Here is an 18,395-nt window from a genome sequence, read left to right as displayed (position 1 = left end):
TGCGCTATCGGGCTTTCCTTGGTTGGGGGCGACCGTCCGTCCCTTCTCCAGCACCTGTGACTCAGCACCCGCTCAGAGAAGCTTGTCCTGTACCCACAACCTGCCACACGAGCTCTCGCTAGCCCCTGGCAGGCTCCTCTGCCTGGCACCCTCCCACCGCCGCTCCCAAGAGGCAGAAGTAGTTCACACAAGACCATACAACTCGGCTGGTGCCCTCATTTAATCAGGCTGCTGCAAATGGTTGGCCAAAAGCAATAAGGCCATGACTGAGAGACTGTGGGAGTTTAATATAAAAAATTTAATAAAAAAAGAGGGGTCTACCTTTTAATAGGGCTCTAATTACCCAACTCATAGGATCAGCCCAAATGAGATGGGAGTTTATTTCGGGTTTTTTTTTTAATTATTGTTTTTTTTATATATATATAAATTGCTGCTATGTGTTTTCTTTCCTCTGAGCAATTATGCAGCAAGTACGTAAAGAGGGGAAAAAATATTAATTAAATATAAGGTAATTGTAGAGTTGGCCTGGAGAGAATGAGTCTGAACTCTGGACAATCACAGGCTACTAGGGTTTGAAGACTGCTCAGGGCCTCCCAGAAAAGAAAGAAATAAAAATACAACCAACCAACAAGCAGATGCACAGGACAGCAGGAACAGAGCACGCACAGAAACAGCAGCAGAGCAAAGGGCTGCAGGGCTCCAAACACCCTGAAAGCAGCGAGCCTGCCAACTGCTTGGGGCTCCCTGCTAGAAAGAACCTCCCAGAGTTTGTCCAATCATGACCCCCCAGAATGGACCGGCCGCTCTCCTGGTGATCAATAGTTAAATTAGGAGATCAAAATTTAAAAAGAGACTGAGGAATAAAGGATTGCAAAGGACTGTCATGTTCCATTTGGACATCACTCTAAAACCAATTACAACGTCAGCCCGAGGGGCAGTGTGGCAGGCCCCGTGGGAAATACTCAACGTCTACCTAAGAGACTGGCTTTCACACCACCGTGACCTCAAGGAAGGACTCAGGCGATCCCAAAAGAGTGAAATGAAGCCACTGCGGGGCGGGCGGAAATGAGCCATCTTTGGTAACAGCAGGTGACATGATGGCAGTAGTATTGTCCTGAAACAGTCCAGGCAGAGCTTGCATCGCCCTGGTCCTTCTCCCCTCTGTCCTGGAAAGCCTTAGAACAGGCTAGGACTCAGACTTGCTCACAACGCTAAGGCCCTCTCCTGACCTCCTCACACAACTGCCAGAAGGAAAAGGAAGAAAAACAGGCGAAACAGCAGGCCCCGCAGAAACAAAAGCTTGGCGGTACATCCCTACACTTGCTGTCAACATTCAAAGAGAGAAAAAGCTCTGAGAAGTTCACCCTAAAGCTGGCCCCTCCATAAAACATGTCTGGTTTGTACAGAACAGGTCTCTCTACCCCACCAACAGGACCGGCAACCGTACTGGAAAATGCAAAGTAGGATAAAAATGGGGCAGGCGGGCAGGCACTCTGGCTCAGACGCCCGAGCAAAAGCACTCTGTCAAGAAAATTACCTTCGGTACCGAGTAGGCCTCTTCCCTGTCAATAGTATAAGCAGGAAACAAATATCATAAACCTAACTACTAACCAGGCCAAACGGAGCTCCCTCCCTTACCTGTTCTTCAAAGGCCACCTGAGGTGCCCTCACCCTTAGGGGCAAAGCACAGCTATTTCAGCCCTAGCCGGTTTGGCTCAGGGGATAGAGCGTCGGACTGCGGACCAAAGGATTCCGGGTTCAATTCTGGTCAAGAACACATGCCTCAGCTGCAGGCTCCTCCCCAGCCTGGGCCCTGGTTGGGGCGCGTGCACGAGGCAACCAATCGATGTGTTTCTCTCACATTGACATTTCTCTCTGTCTCTCCCTCTATCTTCTACTCTCTCTAAAAATAAATGGAAAAGTATCCTAGAGTGAGGATTTAAAAAAAAAAAAAAAGAACGGCTAGTCTATACAATCAAGCAGCAACTTGGTTAAGCCCAGCAGCCTCACTCCAACTCAGCCCCCAAAGGTTTCAGGCGCCCCAGTAATTACTATTGATCAGCAATAAGCCAAGTGGTGCATCACCAACGGGGGTGGATGCTTTCAGTTCCAGAAAAGATCAGGCTTTGCCCTGACCAGGTAGCTCAGTTGATTAGCAGGGGTCCTCAAACTTTCTAAACAGGGGGCCAGTTCACTGTCCCTCAGACCGTTGGAGGGCCGGACTATAGTTTTAAAAAAAACTATGAACAAATTCCTATGCACACTGCACAGATCTTATTTTGAAGTAAAAAAACAAAACGGCAAAAACACCCGCATGTGGCCCGCGGGCCGTAGTTTGAGGACGCCTGGATTAGAGCATCATCCCGAAAAGCCAAGGTTGTGGGTTTGATCCCTAGGCAAGACACATACAAAAATCAACCAATGAACACATAAGTAAGTGGAACAACAAATCAATCTCTCTCTCTCTAATCAATAAATAAAAATTAAATTAAAAAAAAAAAAGATGAGGCTTTACTAAAGAGATCTTACTAATTCCTGATGCCAGGAAGTCAGAAGGCAGAGGTCCCTGATGGGGTTAGTCTCCATACAACATCTACTTTTAAAGGGACACTACTGATGTAAAACTGTAAGATCGTAGGGTTTCTTGAAACTCACATTGTATTTTAACTATTAGGAAATGATACATTTGAAACCTGGATTCTTACCAGTGGTTCTCGAGGCATCACATTTTCACTTCCTGGACTAGAGCTTGGCTGCAAAGAAAAACAGAAACAAAAATAAGATCACAGTGCCACCCAATGGACATCAAAACCAAAGACATTCTACTCTCAAGCAACACACACAAACCCCTTTCTCATATTTCTCTCCGCTTTTCACACTGTGGAGTGTGCTGGGTGGGCTGTCGGTAAGCAGTGGCCCGATGAGTCTGAAGTTCCAGCGAGCATGAAGAGAGTGTCTGGGTTCAGTGCCAGCACCTCGAGAAGGCTGGGCTTGGCTTAGGAGGACCCAAGACCAGCAGCTGGGCAGCAGGGGTTGAGGACCATCACCAAATCTCGAAAATAGCAAAGTCCAGCAGGAAGGTGTTAAGTGAAAGCAAAACCTCCTTTTTGCCTCCTCCCAGCTAACGAGTTGACCAGGAAAGTGGAGAAAGAGATCCAGCCACAAGGGGGCCCCAGTTGCCCACACCCGGGATTTTCTCTGGGCTTCTATCTGGAGCCAGGAAAGCGAGCTCTACCCTGGTTCCTACCCTAGTCACTGAGGACAGCGGTCCACAGCAGAAAAGAAAGCCAGGCTTAAATTCTGTTTTCACAATAAGCTAGTGACAGGCTGATAGATAAACAGACCAACTGGCAGGCAGGCAGCATTGTGGCCCACTCGCCTGGCTCTAATCCGTTGTTTCCTTCTCTGGATCTCTCCCTCACCTTCACATCTGCCTTCAATCCTTGACTGATCTTACCAAAATTTAGAGAAAAAGAGATAGAGACAGACACAGACAGGCTCGGAGGAAATTTACAAACCTCCAAAAGAATAAAACAAGCAGTTTGTGAGAGTTATGATTGGTTTACTGTACTGATGTTCAAACCAATTTCCAATTATCTACAGATAATATCCAGACAACTGCAGCTGATGTGTGGGTCTTGGAGCCAGCCTCCAGCCTCCACATTCCTCCAGCTGGTTCAAGATGGCAAGTGGCAGGCTCCTAGGAAAAAGAATAGGAGGTAGGAAAGGGAAGAGTCCAGTCCACAGAGGGTCCCCCAACATGTCCTCACGCCCAGATGCCACCACACAGCTGGCACATGCACACTGGCAAGGACTCTGCTGGAAGACGGACTCCCTCCTCATCCACCGTCCTGTCTCAAATGCTCCTCTTGTCCCAGGACAAGGCCAGCCAGCATGAAACTAACTAGCAAGTCTCAGGCAGGTGAGCATGCTTCCCCTCCCTTCCTTCCTCCCTCTCAAGGCTCAGGCATCAATAGCTCCTGCATTTAGATCTCTAGCCCAGACCCCTCTGAGTTCTACATCCTATGCCTTCCTGCCTCCTCTTGGACTTAAATCCATAGCAGATTCATCATCTCCTCCCTCTGCTACACATGTCCTTTTCCAGGGTTCCCTAGCTGAGTGAACGGGACAACCTTCCACCAAAATATGTGAACACAAGGCCATCCTTGACAGCTCCTTCTCCCTGACTCGCCCGAGCTAACACATTATCAAGCCCTGCCAATATTCCTTCCTAAATATCCGTGGACTCAGTCCATTCACTTCTCTCCAGATCCTGTGCCAGCACCATGGTCCACGCTTCCAAAATCTGCCTGAGCCACTGCAAAGGCCTTCTAATCAGCTCACCCACACCCATGCTGGCCCTCTTCCAATTCATTCTCCACACTGCAAACAGACTATCCTGCCAAACGATAATCCGATCATCTCACCCGGAATCCACCCACCCACCCCAGTAAACAACAACTCGAACACAGAAAAAACTGTTCAGCACGGCCTGCAAGGCCTTGCATCTACTCTGACTACATCTCAGTCTGCGTGGCACCGCGTTCCCCAGCTCTGCCCACCACAGACACACTGGCCTTTGCCTCCTCTGTCAAACGGGCCTTTGCACATGCTATTCCTTCCTTTCCCTCTGACAATTCAACTTGTCACTTCTCCAGGGAAACATTCCCTCTCTGACACCCATGACGGGCTCAAATCTCTATTGTATACTAACGGCCTACTGTCCCTCACCAGATTATAAACTCCAGAACTGTGTCTGCTTTGCACTGTGTCCCTAGGGCCTGGGACAGGATCAGGTGCACACTCGGCGTTCCATAGACATCTGTAGACTGAGTGATGAGCAATGAAGAAGAGAGCAATGGTTCTAACTCAACTGAAAGGACTAAATATTAAAGTTGACTATCTTCCTGAAGCTGCCTCACTCCATTTGGTAAATACTGAGTGCTAACGTTTATTTAGCTCATCCTTCACTTAATTCTCACCATAAATTTATAAAAGTATTGCTGATGAGGAAACTGAGGCAAAGGATGTTAAATAACTCACCCACGAAGCCTGAACCTTTCTAATTAATCAAAATAATCAAGTTTTGTTTAGACCACATTTTATTAAGCACCAACCTTGATGCTGCCCCATAAATAATGGTAGGTTTTTTGACTTGATGAAACAATCCAATGCAAAAGGCTTAGTATTAAGGAGGCCTCATTCTGACTTAACCCAAAACTTTCTTCCTGAGAGATCACCAAGGAACTTCCCTTAGTTTATCTCTTGAAGAGCTAACATTTGCCAGAAGGAAAACTTGAAGCACTATACAGTACCAAGTCTCTTTCATCACATACCTTTTGTACCTTTTTCAATTTGGAGCCATGAAAATATATTCTTTTTTTAAAACTTTAAATATTAAAAATTTTTAAAGGAAGCTTTCCTCTCATCCCAGCACTCAGTCCCTTCTTCCTCAGGTGACCACCACTGATGCTAGTTCCGTACATATTCTTCCCAGGCTATTCAAAGGGTACACGAAGCACATATATGTGTACATGTCTCCACCAAGGAACTTCAAGCAGCAACAATCCCCAAACTCCTCCAGGTTTGGCTTCCTCAAGCCTGGGGTCCCAGCACACCAAAGCCAGCCCTCCAAACGCAATCTCGGGGCTACTACGAGAGGAGAAGTTTCCCCAAACGCACTCCCAGTGCTGCCTGAGGCCAGTCTGACCTTATCAGCGAATACGGAGAGCTTCTCGCCAACCTGGGAATTGCCCAACACTGATCATATTCCAGATCATTCTCTAGCATGTCTGCAGTCTAAGATGGTCTACCCCCATTTCCTGTCTGAGTCCTTTAGATGAGCAAAATAGCCCTACGACTCTCCATATGGGTACCACCCCCTGAAATTCTTCACTGGGGAACTAGCTGCTTCTCTCCCCACCAGATTTTAAGCTCCTTGAAGACAGGCACTGTACTTCATTGAAGGCTGGTCTTCAGCACTTAGAATATCATTGGGACTCAATAAACATGTGCTTAAATATTTCTATCTAAAAGTTAAAACAAAGGAACCACTCTGTACATAATCCCACGTGAAACGAGCAGAGGACCGGCGGTGCGTCTTTCCCTGGAAGGCTTCGCCTCCAACCTCACACACACCTGGCCTATTCTCAATGCAGAGCTGTGCCTGATGCTTCTCACCCCGGGCGAACCACCCCAAGGGGCACCTGAAAACGTGTGCAGGTGTTTCTGGTTGCCACAATGACCAGGCGCCCGTGAGGCTAAATATCCTGCAAGGCACGCAATGAAGAACTAACTGTCCATCCAAAGCACCAACAGCCCCTTAGAGAATCCTGACCTTCCTTATGCGGGGAGGACAGACCCCATCTCTAGCATGCAGTTCACCGTGCTGGGTCAAAGCAGGCAAAGGTCTGAGCAGGCAGGTGCTTGTCAGAGTGGAATTCCCAAGCTCATTAGTCTCACCAGCCCAGCTTTCACGAAAGCCCAACACTTCTCAGACACTTACGCCTACATCAAGTCCGTTTAAGTGGTCAAGTCTACTTTCAGGCTTGAGACAAATCCCTACAAATTAAATCCCAGCTGGTTTCTAGAAATCTTGACAGGGTGGCCTAATGATAGGAAGGTTCAAAAATCACAGCTGGGGTCTATTGCCAAGGTATAAGAAGTAGGCTCTAGGCCAGTGGTCAGCAAATTGCGGCTCGCGAGCCACATGCAGCTCGTGAGCCACGGTTTGCCACTCTGTTGACTAATGAGTTTGCCGACCACTGACCTAGACTCTCGATTCCAATAATTACAGGCTGTTGTTGTTCCTTGTGATTAAACCCCTATCCCAGTGGTCGGCAAACTCATTAGTCAACAGAGCGGCAAACAGAGGCTCTCGAACCGCAGTTTGCCAACCACTGCTCGAGGCAATCCACAGTCAGGATCCTTCGGGGCCAGACTGCAAGAGCAGAAAAGGAAGAAGAGCAAAAACAGACAGCCTGGCTGGCTGGTGTGGCTCAGTGGTTGAGCACTGACCTATGAACCAGGAGGTCACAGTTCAATTTCTGGTCAACGCACATGCCCAGATTGTGGGGGGTGCAGGAGGCAGCCAATCAATGATCTTCTCTCTCATATTGATGTTTCTCTCTCTCTCTCTCCCTCTCCCTTCCTCTCTGAAATCAATATATATTTATTTTTTTAAAAAAACAGGCAAACAAAAAGACCACAGTGGCAGAGAGAGAAAGGCTTTCAGTTTACTAGAGACAAAAATGCTCTCACTCCTGCTGCCCAGGCACTGACCTTCCCCAGCCAGAAGGTGAGCCCATGTGCTGACCTTGCTGCACAGCAAAGATCAACCGCACACACCGCTCAGGTGTGAACACTGAAAGGCTATCCCGGTCTAAAGTCTAGGCGTACTCACTGGCCTCTGCCAAGTGACTGTGTAACTCTGGGTACGTCCTAAGCCAGTCTGGCCTATAGGTCTTTGATGGGAAGAATAAGATTCAATTCAACAAATGTTTTTTTGAGAGGTACTGGTACAGCGGCAAGTGCATAAGCTCTAGTATTAATAACTGAGTGACTGTGGCATACTTTTCAATCTCTCTGAGCCTCAGTTTCCTCCTCTAGGGGAATAATGGGAATAATACCAGCACCTGACATTCAGGATGAAATGAAGTAAGAGACAGTGTCACTGCTCCATTCAAAATCAACCAACAGACGGCTGCTGTCTCTGATGGAGTAACAGAGACCACATTTACCTTCTTACTGTGAACTAGAAAACTAAATAAAATACACGGCACCACTGTTTGTAGACACTGGACAGCAGGCAGTACAGAACTGATTCCTGACAGGACATAACAAATAACATGAGCCCTAAGATCCCCCTGGCTGCACACTGCAGGCCAAGGAAAACTGGGGGGTGGGAGGAGGTGTCCCCAGCAGACCATGGCAGTCTCACTGAGTCGAGGAAACAAAGGTTGGGGTTCAGGGAGGCCAAGGCAGCTGAAAGTCGCAGGACAGAGTTCCAGAGAGGAGAGAACTACGCAGCAAGAGAGCTCCAGAAATCTGCTTAGAGGTCCCCTGAAGTCTTTGCTGAATATTAAAATGTGTGCATGCACAGAATGCAGCTCCACATGGTTGAAGAGTGCTGAAGAAGCTGCAAACGGAGCGGTGCACAGAACCCTCACAGGCGTCACAAATCCCAAGCACCACAGGGGAGCGTCCTCACTGCTCACTCAGTAGAAGCTGGGAAGGGCCACATCTGGGTAGGAAAGTCAGATTATCCCTGGGGTAAAAGCAACCCTAGATCAGTGATGGCGAACCTATGACACGCGTGTCAGCACTGACACGCGTAGCCATTTCTGATGACACGCGGCCGCATGCCGAGGATGAAACATTTGCTGCTCCTGAGGATGAAACATTTGCGACTAGAGTCTTGGAGTTAGTTTTTTCCTCAAAGTGACACACTACCCGAGTTATGCTCAGTTTTCTGGCAAAGATTGACAAACCAAGCTCAAAAGGTTGCCCATCACTGCCCTAGATCTACCCTTAAAAGTGTAAAAATAGGACTTGATATTGCTTGTTGGTGAAAGAACAATCTGGGTGGGACGACAGTGAAATCTAGAGTAGAAAACAAGTTGGTCCAAGGTGTCCTGCAGGCTACAAAATGCAGTTTAATCAGCGTGCCATTTTTCTTTTTGTTCAAATTATGTGAACTAGTTGGAATGCTCAATTTTTAATATGCTAATAGTTTCCAAACCTGAAAAAAAAAAGTAGAACATATAGAGATGAAAAATATAATATCCAAAGTAAAAATTTCACTGAATGGAATGAGCAGATTAGACACTGAAGAAGAAAAGGTAAGTGCACTTGAAGACATGGCAGCAAAAACAGACCAAAATGAAGAACAGACAGTGGGAAAAGACTAAAAAAACTTTTTTGAGAAATATGACTGAAAATTTTCCAAATCTGATGAAAACTACAAACTCAAGAGATCCAAGAAGCTCAACAAACTCCCATCAGAGCAAACAAAACCACACTAAAGCACATTATAATGAAACTAGGGCCCGATGCACAAAATTCATGCAAGAGTAGGCGATCGCAGCCCCGGCTTCGTCCAGAAGGTCGTCCAGACGGTCTCGCTGTTCAGCCATTCGGTTGATTTGCATATTACACTTTTTTTATTATAGATTGCTAAAAATCTACGAAAAAAAGGAAAATCTTATAAACAGCCAGAAAAAAAAGAGAAATATTACCTACAAATAATAGTCAAGATTTAGGGTGATTTTACACTTCCGATTAGAAACTATGCAAGCCAAAAACTAAAATAGAAGAGTATTATTAAAATACCCACAGGTAAAAAGAAAAAAATAAAATAAAATAAAATAAAATACCCACAGGTAAAAAAACGTCAACCTAGAATTCTATATCCAGTGACAATATCTTTCAAAAGTAAATACTAAATTAAGACATTTTCAGAAAGAAAGTAAAAAGCTGGAAGAGCCTAGCTGGTGTGGCTCAGTGGTTGAGCATCCTCTTATGAACCAGGAGGTCACGGTTCAAATTCTGGTCAGGGCACATGCCTGGATTTTGGGCTCAATCCCAATAGAGGGTGAGTAGGAGGCAGCCAATCAATGATTCTCTCTCATCATTGATGTTTCTCTCTCTCTCTCCCTCTCCTTTCCTCTCTCTGAAATCAATAAAAATATAGTTTTAAAAAATAAAAAGCTAGAAGAATTTGTCAATAGTATACTTGGACCTCAGGAAATGTTCAAAGAAATTCTTAAAGCAGAAGGAAAATACCAAATGGAAACTTGGTCTACACAAAAGAACAATGCCAGAAATTATAAATGTGTTGGTAAATAAAAGACATTTTAAATGTATTTTTTATTTTTAAAAGATAATTTAAAATGTACTGTGGGATTTATGACATATGTGGACATAAAATCAATGACACCAATAGTAAAACCAATGACACACAGTATAGTGGATGAGAGGGAAGCTAGAAGCATACTGTTGTTAGGTTCTTACATATGTTAATTGGTAAACTATCATTTGAAAGTTGTCTGGTAACGTCAAGTAACATATTAGAAACCTTGGAGCAATCACTAATAAACAAAAAACAACCTAAAAAGTAGTGGTAAACCAATAGCAGAGATAAAATGAAATCCTTAAAAACAGTTCAATCCAAAAGAAGAAAACAAGAAAAAACAGATTTTAAAAAATTGCAAGATGGCAGATTTAAATCCAATCACAAACGAAACACTGCAATTAAAAGGTAGAGTTGTCAGGCTGAGCAAGGGAGCCTGGGGGAGAACAAGCCCTAGCTGTATGCTGGCTATGAAATAAAACACTTTAAAGAAAAAGACACATATAAGTAAAAAGCCAACGAATGGGAAATGATATACCATGCAAACACTAATCATAAGAAAGCTGTAGTGGCAATATTAATCTCAGTCAACTTCAAAATAATAGATACTACCACCGATAAACAGGGAAATTTCAAAAATAAAGGAGTCCATCAAGATGACATAGTAATCCTGAATAAGTATGCACACAATAACAGAGTTTCAAAATATATGAAGTAAATCAGACATAATTACAAAGAATAGACAAATCCACAATTACAGTTGGAGACATTAATACTCTTTCCTTAACCAGAACTCAGTAAAGATACAGAAGGCCTAAATAACACTATCAACCAACACAGCCCGACATTTGTAGAACATTCTAACAGCAGAATATACTTTATTTTTTTTATTTTTTTTGTTTTGTTTTGTTAATCCTCATCCGAGGATATTTTTTCCATTGATTTTTAGAGAGAGTGGAAGGGGGAGGAGAGAGAAACATTGATGAGAGAGACACATCGATTGGCTGCCTCCCACACTGACCTCAACCAGAGCGAGGTATTGAACCTGCAACTTAGATATGTGCCCTTGACTGGGAATCAAACCCAAGACCCTTCAGTGGGCAGGCCAAGGCTCTAACCACGGAGACACACCGGCCAGAGCTATACATTATCTGCAAGTTCATAAGAAAAAGTCACCAAGACAGACCACAAAACAAATCCCAAATTAAAAGATTTGAAAACATACACAGTATATTTTTTTATCACAATGGAATTAAACTAGAAATCAGTAACAGGAAAAAAAAATTGGAAAAGTCCCAGATATTTGAAAATTAAACAACAGACTTCTAAATAATCTATGGGTCAAAGGAGAAATTAGGAGAAATTAGAAAATATTCTGAACTAAATGAACATGAAAATACAACATATCTAAATTGTGGAATGCAACTAAAGCAGTACTTAGAGGGAAATTTACAGAAATATTTAAAAAAAAAAAAGAAGAAAAGAAGAAGAAGAAGAAAATAAGGCCCTGACCAGGTAGCTCAGTTGGTTAGAGGATCCTCCTGATATGCCAAGGTTTCAGGTACGATCCTGGTAAGAACATATACAAGGAAAAAAAAAAAAAAAAAGAACATGTACAAGAAACGACCAATGAGTACATAAAAAAGTGGGACAACAAATTGTAAAAAATAACCAATGAATACATAAATAAGTGGAACAACAAATTGATGTTTCTCTCTCCCTCTCGCTTCCTCTTTCTCCCTTCCTCTCCAAAATCAATAAACACATTAAAAATAATAATAAAGGAATATTATAAAAAAACGTCAACAAATTTCACAACTAAAATAAACAAATTCCTTGAGACACATACCAAATTGACACTAGAAAAAAAACATAAAAGTTTTTTTAATATATTTTTATTCATTCCAAGAGAGGAAGGGAGAGGGAGAAATAGAAACATCAATGATGAGAGCACAACCCCTACTGGAGATTGGGCCCACAACCTGGGCGTGTACCCTAACTGGGAATCGAACCATGACCTCCTGGTTCATAGGTAGACGCTCAACCACTGAGCTACCCCAACTAGGCAAAACAGGTAAGTTTAATAGCCTTATATCTAATTTAAAATACACAATTAAATAATTTAAAACAAAAAAGAAATAAAACTGTAAATCAATATCCCTCATAAACATAAATGTAAAAATCCTTAACAAATTACTGACAAAACAAATGCAGCAATATATAAAAAAGGATAATAATACATTATGACCAAGTGGAACTTAGCCAACAGATGCAAGATTGGTTTAACATTTGAAAAATCAATCAACATAAATCACCATATTAACAGAATAGAAGAAAACAATAAGATCAACTCGACAGAAAGCAAAAAGAGCACCTGACAACACTCAGATAATTAAAATTAAAAGTTGAATCTCCTCCACTTGATAAAGGGCACCTAACAAGAAACCTATAAGCTAACATCATATTTAAATGTGAATGACTGAATGCATGTTCCTCAAGATGAACAAGGTAAGACTGTCTACTCTCACCATGTCTGAACTCTGTACTAGCAGTCCTAAGCTCTATGTACAATAGTATAAGAAAAATAAAGGCATATAAATTGGAAAGCAAGAATTAAAGTTGTCTTGCCCAGACGGTGTGGCTCAGTTGGTTGACCATCATTCCATGCACAGTTGGTCTCCGGTGCCATTCCTGGCCAGGGCACATGCCCGGGCTGCAGGCTTGATCCCAGTAGGGAGTGTGCAGGAGGCAGCCAATTGATGTTTCTCTCTCATAGATGTTTCTATCTCCTCTCCTTCTCCCTTCCTCTCTCTAAAATCAATAAAAACAAATTTAAAAAAGAATTAAAGCTGTTTTTATTTGCAGACAGCACTATCATCTTAACAGAAATCTACAAAAAAAGCTATTAGATTATGAGTTTAACAAGGTTGCAGAAATAAGGTCAACATGCAAAATCAATTTTATTACTACACTAGTGACCGGGTGCACGAAATTCGTGCATGTTAAAAGGGAATTAATTAGAGGAAATATTTTAATATTGCTATTTGCCCTTTCTCTATAATAGAAGTGTCAGAGGTGAAAGAAAATTAGTAAAATGTATTTGAAAATCTTCCTCCTGTCAGAGTCTGGGGGGGCGCCACAGGACCCAGAGTCAAGTCCCCGCCCACCTGCGTATGCCTCGAAATTGCACGAGACCCAGACCCAGCCAGACCCACCCCCATTGGGCGAGATCCAGCCCCAGCCAGCCCCACCCCAATCAAGCCCTGCCAGGAGGGGGGCACAGCCTCAGGTGCCCCGGCGCACACCGGGCGGGGGGGCGCAGCCTCACATCTCCACCTCCCACCCTTAGGTCCCCAGCCCGGTGCCAGGGCGGGGGTCACAGCCTGAGGTCCCCAGGCCTGGGGCGGGGGAAATGTCAATTCTTCCACCAATTGATCTATAGATTCCACATAACTCCACCAAGCTTTTTTGTAGGAAGTGATAAACTGATTCTAAGATTTATATACAGATGCAATAGACTAAAGCTAAAACAATTCAGAAAATGAATACAGTCAGAAGACTTGACTTGATTTCAAGATTATTTAATTTGCATTAGGACAGACATATGTATAAACAAATGGAACAAAATAGAGTCCAGAACTTGATCTATGTGTACACAATGTTTTTAAATTTTTTACAAAGGTGGCAGGAAGATTCAATGCAGAAAGGGTAATCATTCCACAAATGATAATGAACTGCTATCCATATGGGAAAAGGGACCTCAGCCTTTACCAATAGCACAGGAAAAGATGCTCAGCATTAGTCATCACAGAGATGTAAACTCAAACCACAATACCGCCACACACGCACCAGAGCGGCTAAAATTAAAAAGACGGACAACACCAAGTATTGTTGTGAATATGGACAAAATGAAAACTAGCACAACTTTGCAAACTCTTAGGCAATTGATTATAAAACTAAACATGCAACTACATGACCCAGCAATTGCACTCATAGATATTTATCAAGAAAAATGAAAACATATATCCTCACAAACACTTACACATGAATATTTATAGTAGCCCCAAACTAGGAACAGTCATGTGGGAAGACTCTGATCTAAGGTGACTCTGGTGATCCCCACCTCCTGGCACTCATGCGTTGGTTTTGTCCCCTTGAGTATGGGTGTACCTGTGACTTGCTTCTGGCAAAGGCGACAGGATGCATGTAATTACATGTCCATGGTTACGATGCCTATGACAGTAATGTCCAATTTGCTAAGAGATTCTCTCCCTTGCAGGCTGTGAGGAAGCAAGTGGCCATGTTGGGAAGACCTCAGTCTGCAGTCCACAAGGAACTGAATGCCGTCCACAACCACAGGAGCTAGAAAGAGGTCCTTCCCCCGGCCAGACTCAGATTTCAGCCCCGGCCCACACCTTGATAGCTGCCTGTGAGACTCAGCTAAACTGTGTCCTGATCCTGACCCAGGGAAACTGAGACAAGAGATACGGCTTGTTTTAAACTGCTAGGCTTGTGGTAATACTGTTATGCAGCAATAGGTAATTAATATAATCCAAACACCCTATCCATCAACTGATGAACAGGTCGACAAATGTTGGTATATCTATACAGGGGAACACAGCTCACTAATAAAAATTAATTACTGACACGCACAACAATATAAATTTCACAAACATTACTCTAAGCAAAAGAAATGAAACAAAAAAATACATACATAAGTTTAATACCCTTATATCTACTTTAAAATACACAATTAAATAATTTAAAACAAAAAAGGAAATAAAACTGTAAATCAATATCCCTCATAAACATAAATGTAAAAATCCTTAACAAAATATTGACAAAACAAATGCAGCAATATATAAAAAGGATAATATGACCAAGTGGAACTTATCCAACAAATGCAAGATTGGTTTAACATTTGAAAAATCAATCAACATAAATTCCAAGAGAGGAAGGGAGAGGGAGAAATAGAAATGAAATTCCAGGAAAGACATTATAAACCACAGTGATAGAAAGCAGGTCAGATTTCCTGAGGCCAAAGGCTGGGAATTTCTAGGAAGCAGCATGAGGGAGCATTTAGGAACACTGGAATTGTTTTGATTAATTGTGGTGGTGGTTACACAGATAGATAGATATATAGACAGTCCTCGGGTTAAGTCAGACTCGACGTACATCATTTTGTGGTTACGTCGCCATCTCCCATTTATTCATTAAAAAAAAAAAGTTCCATCATTTCGATGTATGTACATATGTGCTTTATGTTTTTTATTATTTACCACAAGTAAAGGTGAGGAATTGTTATCTTTTAAATTTTTTTCACTGTTTCACTTCATTACTGCTGTGTATGTGCTCCATGTGAGTGACGTACGTGCTTATGTAGGTGGGTTCTGACTTACAGGGAAAATCACGTTACGTCATGCCATAGGAACAGATCTCCGACGCAACCCAAGGACCTACTGTATGTGTGTGCGCGCGCACACATATGTATGTATGTATATTTGTCAACACTCACTAAACTGACCACAACATACCTATTGAATTCCACAGTAAAGTTTCTGGCCACAAGAACTTTGTAACTTGGTAAAATATCTATATCTATATATGTATATGTATATGTATATATATATACACACACACAATTTGCCTAATATGCAAATTGTCCCCTCGGGATTTCGACTGGGAGTTCGATCGCTGGCTATGACGTGCACTGACCACCAGGGGGCGGCACGGAATGAAGGAAGGCCCCAGCGGGCAGTCGGCAGCCAGGAAAGGAAGGCCCTGGTCAGCAACCCAAAGGAAGGCCCCCCCTGGCAGCCAGAAGGCCCCAGTCAGCCCTGATCGCCGGCCAGAACTAGGGACCCTACCCATGCACGGATTTCGTGCACCGGGCCTCTAGTTTAATATAAGGTATTACAAATATTAGCAGAGTTGCAAAGAAAGTGACTAGTTTAGAAAAAGTTATCTTCACAATGGAGAAATGTGATAGATATCACTTAACAAGCAATCAAACATATCCTCAATAATGGTACAAACTGGTATCATATGCCTCCTGATGTGACTCACTGAGGACAGCTATACAGTATTCTCACAAAAAATGTTTAACCTGGATCTAAACATGAGGAAACAAATCAGATAAATCCAGATAGCAGACATTACCGAACAAAGATTCAGACTCTCCTAAGAGTCAGTGTCATGAAAAACAAAAAGGCAGATGAACTCACCAGAAATTTATACTGTATCTTCACAAAAGGCATGTAACATATTTTCACAGCAGCACTAACTGTAATAACCCAAAAGGCAAACAACCTACATGACCATTAAGAGCAGAATGGTTCTGTCCCTGTTCACAACATGGATAATCTCATAAATGTAATGATGAGTGAAAGCAGCCACTGAGCCAATGGATTTTAAGTCAGAATAGGGACAACCTTTGGGGGTTGGAGAGTGATGAGACTCTAGTCTAGGAGGACTTCTGAGGTCCTAGAAATGTCTGATTTATTGATCTGGGTACTGCTTACAATTCACCAAGCTGGACACATAATTTGTGTTTTCTGGATATATGTTAAAGTTCAGTAAAAGTTTTTTTTTTAATGTTAAAGGTTAGGGAATCATTCTACATTAAAGCAGACTAAAGAGATAAATCAATACAATCTGTTTCTTGATTGGATCCTGATATTTTTAACTGGGAAAATTTGAATTTCGACTGTATTATTATTTTGTCAATACTAAATTTTTTATGTGATGATATTGTAGCTGTGTAACCGTACTCTTATGAAAGACAAGGTAAAGTATTACAGGATGAATATTGTGATGCCTGTTACTATCAAATCTTTTTAAAAAGATATATAAGGAGCCCTCATACCAGTTCGATTCCTGGTCAGGGCACATGTCCGGTTGCAGGCTCGATCTCCAGTGTGGGGCATGCAGGAGGCAGCCAATCAATGATTCTCTCTCATCACTGATGCTTCTATCTCACGCTCCCTCTCTCTTCCTCTCAAAAGTCAATTTTTAAAAAAAGTTGAGGAGAAAAGCTCTTGTTTGCACTGCTATCGTTCAAAAGTTCTTAGCCTTCTAAACCTGCATGTAGAGACTTGGAGAAGAAAACTCTCACTGGGCACTTAGTATACACAACATGCTTTTTTATTTTTATTATTTATTGACTTTAGTGAGTGAGAGGAAGGGAAAAGGAGGGAAACATTGATTTGTTGTTCCAGTTATAAATGCATTCATTGGTTGATTTTTTTTTTTTATTAATCCTCACCCAAGGATATTTTTCCATTGATTTTTAGAAGAATGGAAGAGAGAGGGAAAGACAGAAACATCGATGTGAGAGAAACACATCAACTGGTTGCCTCCTGCAACCAAGGCACATGCCCTTGACCGGAATCGAACCCGGGACCCTTTGGTCCGCAGGCCAATACTCTCTCCATTGAGCCAAACCTGCTAGGGCCATTGGTTGAATCTTGTATGTAGCCTGGCCAAGAGATGAAAACCGTTAACCTTAGCGTATCCGGATGATGCTCCAACCAGCGGTTGCCAACCTTTCAGACTCACGGACCACCAGTTGGCGACTGCTGCTCTAACCAACTGAGCCACCCGGCCAGGGCACGACATGCTCTTTACATCTGTGACTCCAGGGTAACTGCTATTACTCTCATTTCACAGAGGAGAAAACGGATAGTTAGACAGTGCTAGGGTTCAAACTGGTGTGTCAGACACAGGCCCTGCTATTCCACTCCATAATGTCTTCCCTGGGCTCATCTCCTTTCCTTGCTTCTGTGTTTTCTCAACCCAAAATTTACTATGTCCAGTGAGTCTCAAAAATTCAAAATTTATGCCCCATAATAATACTCAATCTTCAATAACCATCAGACAATCAGATTGAACTAGCCTCTCTCTCCACAGAAGACAGAAAAGCTGGTGGGAAAGTATGGAAATAGGGATAACATTTCCTCTTTCTGTGGGCCATGACATGTGACATGCACAGACTAGACGGGACTTTGATCAGAGATCAGACCGTAACATGGGGAAAACAGAACAAGGAAATGAAGCAATACATGCAATTCCAACAGATTATCTTGGAGACAGGCTAAAATGACTGCCATTATGAGAAAGCAAGGATGCCACTGAAATCTAAAAGATTGTCACAAAGAACAGCTAAGATAAACACCAGCATTTGGGGTGTAGCTTTAAATTTCAAGGAAATTACTTCAGAATAAATAAAAGAACTTTAGTGGACAACATGAAAAATCATACCCTAAAAGACATGATAATAGGGCTTGAGAAAAGCTTTAGATCACTTGTAAATTAAAATGCAGTTTATTGAATGGAATAATCTAATCTAATAATAGACAAATATGCAAATTGACCGCACCTTCGCTACACCTAAGCCACGCCCACCAGCCAAGCCACGCCCACCAGCCAATCAGGATGAGTGTGCAAATTGCCCCAACAAAGATGGCGGCTGATTTGCATATCAAGACAGTGTCGAAAGAAACCAAGAGCTGCAAAGGGGAGTAAAGCTTCGAAGAAGCAAGCAAGC

At 42.7% G+C, this 18,395-nt stretch overlaps 1 protein-coding gene across 3 annotated transcripts in view; it reads right to left on the bottom strand.

Moving 5' to 3' along the window:
- The window catches only part of PEX14 (peroxisomal biogenesis factor 14), a 132,225-nt gene that overhangs the window by 111,037 nt on the left and 2,793 nt on the right, over window positions 1-18,395 (bottom strand). For 2 of the 3 annotated variants that reach the window (XM_008151764.3, XM_008151765.3), the window contains exon 2: window positions 2,706-2,753. In XM_008151764.3, the coding sequence (XP_008149986.1) occupies window positions 2,706-2,753 (48 nt within the window). Of the gene's footprint in view, window positions 1-2,705; window positions 2,754-3,518; window positions 3,701-18,395 lie in introns of all 3 variants that reach the window. The other variant, XM_054720752.1, reaches the window with a different exon arrangement.

This window comes from Eptesicus fuscus, chromosome 9 (genome assembly GCF_027574615.1).
Source record: "Eptesicus fuscus isolate TK198812 chromosome 9, DD_ASM_mEF_20220401, whole genome shotgun sequence".
Classification (NCBI taxonomy): Eukaryota; Metazoa; Chordata; class Mammalia; order Chiroptera; family Vespertilionidae; genus Eptesicus; species Eptesicus fuscus.
This window is presented reverse-complemented; position numbering and strand designations above follow the sequence as displayed.